This window comes from Saccopteryx bilineata, chromosome 1 (genome assembly GCF_036850765.1).
Source record: "Saccopteryx bilineata isolate mSacBil1 chromosome 1, mSacBil1_pri_phased_curated, whole genome shotgun sequence".
Lineage (NCBI taxonomy): Eukaryota > Metazoa > Chordata > Mammalia > Chiroptera > Emballonuridae > Saccopteryx > Saccopteryx bilineata.
Window position 1 is genome coordinate 393371971 of NC_089490.1, and position 6496 is coordinate 393378466.

The following is a 6496-nucleotide window of genomic DNA, read 5'->3' on the forward strand; positions in this document are numbered from 1 at the left end:
CAGTGTCCATAAGATTGCAACATCCCAGTTGTCTAAGAGAAACCTGTTCCAAGAGGGGACACTGTGTAATGTCACAAAGAACTTCTGACAGTTGTCCAGCAGTCCCCATTCTGTCATCAGCTGGGATGAAATTTCAGCAGCCTCTCTACCCTGTCACTCACACTTCTAAAAGGAACGTGCAGACTGGATGCTTACACCGTGCTACCACCTCCCTCTGTCCCACCCTTTTTATTTTTATCTGACTAATTGCCTAGAATATTTTGAGACAATGAAAATTGAGTTTAATTTATCTTTGTATTTATTCACACTCTTATAATGGGAAAAAACAGGTTTTAAAACTGGTTAACTGATGAAATCATAATACATTTAAGAATCCAAGAGGAGCGGCTAACCCAAAAGGATTTGAAAACTGGGTCTTATCGCCTGGGACCTCCCAAGACCTCTTGCAGAGCACCTACCAGGTGTTCTGCCTGATGCTGAGCTCTGGAAGTAACAGTGATAAGCATGAAACCATCCCTTCCCCATACAAAGAACTCAGTCAAGTTGGGTCAAGAACCCCACGCAAAGTAGCACAGTTCTAGGCACACGCTGCTAACAAAGTGAAGAGAAGAAAGATATGCATTCTTCCCAGAGATTGAAGGAGTATGTGAAGGTCAGGGGAGAGAGGAGAAATAAAAAATGGTATTCTCTAACCCTGGCTGGGTAGCTCAGTTGGTTAGTGTGTCATCTCAATATGCCAAGGTGGCATGTTCGATCCCCTCAGGGCACATATCTATACAAGAATCAACCAAATGGATGTTTCTTTCTCTCTAAAATCAATAAATCAATCAATCAAATAAAATATAAAAGGTATTCTCAGGGGAGGGGACGTTTGAGCTAAAGAGACCATTCCAAAAGCAGCTTCTGCCCTAGGAACTGTTAAGGGTGAGTGAGATACAGGGGTGGGGACACACACGTTTTCCAAAACTACGCTTCGTGAAACATCCATTGGAAACATCCAGTGGCTTTTAATTGTTTTGATTGATCACAGTTTGAAATATATTTTATGTTGTGACCCCGTGTATAGATAGATATCTACTAGTTTAAACCATAGAAAACTGCCACATTTGTGTGAGTCAACAATAATTAGGTACGGACAAGTCTATGTGATTAACTTAATATACCACTGAAACAAAATTTCACAAAATAATTTTATATTAATTTTATGCACTGCACTGTATTTCTATGTCATCTTATGATCCACAGGTAAGAGGCCCTGTTTGAAAAAAACAAGAAACAAGATCCAGCCCAAGGAAAAGCTTTTGGAGTCCAAGGCAACGATTCTAGGAAAACATAGAGATAAAATAAAATGTATAACAATTACATATACTTCGTTTTACACGTTCTATTTTCCCTGTCGATTTTCCCCTGCCAAAGACCACCAGGAATACACTTGCATTTGAACAACGTTTGGTTTATTGGCTCTTTGCAACAAGCAAAACGCAAGAACTCAGAGGCCCCACACAGAATGGTGGGGCCTCTGGGCAGAGGGTGTTAGGGAAAGGGATTGTCACAGGACTTGCGCTTGTGTTGGGCGAGTTGGAGGAGGATTTGAGGAAGCACATTGGTACCTTCAGAAAGTGAGGCCAATTCTGTGGTTGGGTCTCTTACTACTCATCTAGGCAACAGAAGAAACAGAATGGGCTAACACTAATTAGTAATGAGGCCAGTCCTGTTCGGTTACTTGAAGGTCCAGGCAGACTCTGGAAGCCTGTGCGTTCAGACAGAGCTGGGCCCTGCAGTGGCTGCAGTGGTCCCGTAGGCGCTGTGTTCCTGGATCAGGATGCCGCCCTGCATTTCCCGGTAGCCCCTTTTCTGGCAGTACCTGAAGCCATAGCTGATCCCCAGAGCAACAACAACCACCGCCACTACGGTCCCCACACTGGCCCCAACAATGGCCTCAATGCTAGGCCTGGAGCCAGCCTCGCTCAGGAGGCTCGCTGCCAGGGACTGCTCATTGACGTTGACCTGCCGCCAGTGGTCAGAGCCCTGCAGCCGCACCCAGACCTGCTGCCCGCTGGAGCCCACCAGGACAGAGAGCCGGCGGGAGCCGCTGCTGTTGCTGAGCGACGGGGGGCGGGGATGAAACGGGGGCATGCGCACGGCTGCCTGCTCCTGGTCCAAGAGGACCCCAGCCCTGAGGCAATAGAGGACTTGGCAGCCATCGCTGAGGTAGGCCTGGTGTTGGCTGTACCCTGCTGGGCACTTCATGGGGTGGGTGGTGGGGTTGTCCTGGTAGAACATCTCCTGCAGGAGCCCAGGGCTCTGGCCCTTCGTGAAGCCAGCTAAGGGGTTGCCCACCTGGCAGCTGAAGAAACCCCCAAAGGGAACTGCCTGGGCTGCACACAGCTCAAAGTCACTGCTGACACACACTCTGAGGTCACCAAAGAGTGTCAGAGGGTAGAAGTAGGAGGGGCAGGTCTGGCCCCCAGTGAGCGGGTTTGGGTGGTCGGGGCTATAGAGGCCTCCAAAGAGCAAGCCCGCAATGGCAGGCAGCGGGGCCCCGGAGGGCGCGCACCAGGAGGCGGCCAGGCGCACCACGCTGCGCCGCTCGAGGACCGTGCACACCGGCTGGCAGCAGCTGAAGAAGAGCCAGCACCGACTGCACTGCTGCTGGCACTCAGAGTGGGCTTCGCTCGACGCCTTCAGCACGCTGTGCAGGGCGCTGGCCTCGTAGTTGGCCGGGCAGGAGGCATTGCCGGTGAGCGGGTTTGGAGTGCGATAAGCCTGGCAGAGGCTCTCCGCGTCCTTCCCGGACACGGCTTCGCACTCCTGGAAGACGCCCCCGAAGCTGAAGTTGGCTCGGTGGCCGCCATCGCAGGAGCCATCGTCCACGTTGGCCTGGGGATTGAAGGCGGGCGCCCCGCGCCGCAAGCAGCCCGGGCGCGCGTTGACTGCGTAGAACCGGTGGATGGCGCGGCGCACGGTGGCCGCCAAGCGGCGCACCGCGGGTGCCGGGAGTTGGGGCAGCGCCTCGGGCTCCAGCAGCGCAGGCAGGGGCAGGCCCGACCTGCCAATGGCCACCAGCCGGTTCCTGATGCTCTCCTGCCACTTCTGCAGAGTGATCCCCGGGTAGAAGGGCACACCGCCGTGGCTGCGCGTCTTGGAGGCCACTGTGTTGCCCACGTAGTCCTGGAGGAGCTGGCTTTGCTCCTGCCAGGAGGCCGCGACCCCGACGTTGACCGTGTGGAAAAACACAGCTGAGGCGGCCAGTGTGATATTGCTCCTCTCTCCGGCCTGACTGCCCACCAGTTCCTGCTTCACCTGGTCCTCCTGCGTCAAGGTAGCCCCGGCCTCCACGTGGGTGAGGACGTGCGTGCCGTACCTCAGCACGAGCATCTCCGCCAGGTACTCGGCCTCGCTGCTCTGGTTGTTCTCCAGGTGGTCGCTGAGGGTCAGCAGGTGCTGCAGAAAGGCGGGGTGGAAGTCGGGGGTCTCCGGGGCCTTCACAGAGTAGATGTTGTGGCGGACCTGCACTCTGGTCGTGACCGTCTGGTATTCCAGGTTGTACTTCTTGACGTTCTGGAAGTCCGCGGAGAACTTACCATTGAGACTGGGGAGGAAGGAGAGCTCGGCGTTGATGGAGGCGGCCCAGGTGTCGGTGTAGCTGAGCCACTGGTCCATGAGCTCCGCGCGGGTCTCCACCACGCTCTCGCGCCGCGGCACCGCGTGCACGTGGTTGGGGATCAGGTATTCGCCGTCCTCCGTGGTGCGGCACTGGGAGTAGTTGCGCCGCAGCACCAGCCCCAGCTCCACGTTGCGTAGGTTGTCCCAGCCGCCTCCCGGCAGCGCTCCCAGCACCGACACGTTCAGGACCTGCTGGCAGCCCTGGAAGTCGGCCCCTCCCGGATCCCCGGTGCTGCAGTGCAGGGCAGCGAGCAGAACCAGCAGGGACTCGAGGCACAGGGCCATGCCTGGAGGAGAGCTTCGCTTTGGCAGCCTGCTGCCTCTCGGCCCCTCCATGGTTTCGGGTCACCAGAGGAACTGGCCTGGGAACTGAAATGTGCTTAGGTACAGGACAGTGACTCAGCCGACAGGCCCCTCCCGCCGAGCACCTCTCCAGGAAGCTTTCAGGAAAGTATACCAAGCATGGGCCTTATCAGAAGCACCAAGGGGAGGGAGTGAGACCCGCAGATTGCAGGCTTTGGGCTGGGCCAGGGACAGAGGAACCGGACTGGTGAAGAGCTCGCTGCTGCCCGAAGGGCCTGCGAATTCACCAAATCTTATCTATGGAGCATCGGATACTTTAGTCATTACTGGCCCCTCACCCTACAATGCAGGAAGAGTCCTGCTATTGCATATGTCAGGCGCAGCTTGGAAGTGGCCTAGGGACACAACCTGAGCCTCTTCCCAGGTGGCCAACCAGCCTGTGGGTATGGCTGGCTGGGAAGTCACATGTCACATTCACTCCAGGCTGATTTCCTGGAATATGTGGAGATATCCCAGAAAGGAGCCCCTTCCTGGTCTGGGGCAGGCTCAGGGCAACTCTCAGGAGGTCGGGGTGGTGGTGCCAATGTTCCGGAGCACTGGGGACAGAGCTTCCAAAGGGGGGTACCACACCCCACAAACAACCCAGGGCTCAAGAATTTTGCTTCCCTTTTTCTTTCTTCTTGGAACCCTAGAGGGGCCTCCTTCCCCTGTGTTGGGCAGATGAAATATATTATGCTCACTTTGTTAAAGATGGCGCTGCCCACGTGGAGGCCCGTTGCCCAGGTGATGATATTGGTTGCCCTTTTTAATTGGGATGGGCGTGATTATATTAATGTGTATTGGGGACAGGCTGTAAGCAGGCAGGATCATTATAACCTAAGGCTTAGTTTTAAGACTAAGCCTTTCCACCCTTTTTTGATGTGGGGTGGTGCACTGTCATGAGGAATCCCATTATGCTTCAGATAAGTGACTTTGTATTAGAGACTTCCTTGTTTGTATATTGGATTAAAGGTTTGGATTTCTACACTATAAAGTGGGGCTGACCAGGAGCTTGCTCTCTCGGTTCCTCAGATTAACATTAGAGAGGAGAGCAGAGAAAGGCCACGTGGAGGAGGCCAGGAGAAGTAGCCAAGATGGTGGAGTGTTGAGTGAGAAGCCAGTTTGTGCAGAGAGAAGGAAGGAGATGGGGAACAGAGGTGAATAAGTCTGGTGAGCTAGGAACCTTTAATTCTAGGAAACTCGGATAAGTCAGTAGCTTTGTGAGCACTGAATGAGTGGGTTTTAGAGCCCAGTGTGTGTTTTTACTTGCCCGCCAGGTGCAAGCTAGGATTATAGATGATGGCACACCAGTTCGTGGCTCTATTGTTTCATTACCGTCTGTCCGAATCCAATGTGAACCTGCATGGACCAGGCGGCTGTGATGGTGACCATGGATACTGGCTTTACACCATGAGATTAGCCGTTTCTCAAAATGAGCCCCTGTGCTAGGTGCTTTGTAATCTTAACCTCTCAGCAGTTTCCTATCTATCACACATTAGGAAACTGGCCCAGAGAGTAAGGCAAAGTGCTGAGGGTCACCATCAAGTATAGGATGGAGCCAGCATCTGACTCCAGGTTCATCTGAGCCAAAGAACAGTTTCCATCCACTGATCTGAGTTAAACATGGTGTGTTGGGCAGATAAATATATTATGCTCACTTTGTTAAAGATGGCGCTACCTACGTGGAAGCCATTGCCCAGGTGATATTAATGTGTGTTGGGGGCGGGCTGTGGGCAGGCAGGATCCTTGTAGCCTGGGGCTTGATTTTAGGACTAAGCCTTTCCCATCCTTTTTGATGTGGGGTTGTGCAATCCCATCATGCCCCAGATAAGTGACTTTGTTTTAGAGACTTCCCTATTTTGTGTATTGGATTAAAGATTTTGGTTTCTACACTATAAAATGGAAGCAGAACGGGAGCTTGCTCTTGGTTTCTGAGATTAGCATTAGAGAGCAGAGCAGAGAAAGGCCACATGGAGGAGGCCAGGAGAAGCAGCCAAGATGGCGGAGTGTTGAGTGAGAAGCCAGTTAGTGCAGAGTTTGTGCAGGGAGAAAGAAGGAAATGGGGAACAGAGGTGAATAAGTCTGGTGAGCTAGAAACCTTTAATTCTAGGAAACTCGGATAAGTCAGTAGCTTTGTGAGCACTGAATGTGAGTGGGTTTTGGAGCCCAGTGTGTATTTTACTTGCCCGCCGGGTGCAAACTAGAATTAAAGATGATGGCTCATCAGTTTTTGGCTCCATTGTTTCTTTACCGACTGTCTGAATCCAGTGTGAACCTGCATGGGCCAGGCGGCTGTGATGGTGGCCTTGGCCACTGGCTTTACATGGTGCCTCTACTTCCCAGTCAGTGTCAGGGTTTTGACTTTTGTCCCTCCTAGGGCTTTTGCAGTTAAAGAAGGCTCGTGGGAAGGGCACATGGGATTACTTAACCCAGTGGTATCAGTCCGGGCTAGACCTGATTATAGCAGTGAGCACGGAACAGAAGCCCT

At 53.0% G+C, this 6496-nt stretch overlaps 1 protein-coding gene across 1 annotated transcript; it reads right to left on the reverse strand.

Annotated features, from left to right (window-relative positions):
• Nucleotides 1–1758: 1758 nt before the first annotated feature.
• On the reverse strand, nucleotides 1759–4002 carry LOC136319713 (macrophage-expressed gene 1 protein-like). The gene has a single exon (XM_066252839.1). It carries the CDS (start codon nucleotides 4000–4002, stop codon nucleotides 1759–1761), a length of 2244 nt encoding a protein of 747 aa, XP_066108936.1.
• Nucleotides 4003–6496: the final 2494 nt, after the last annotated feature.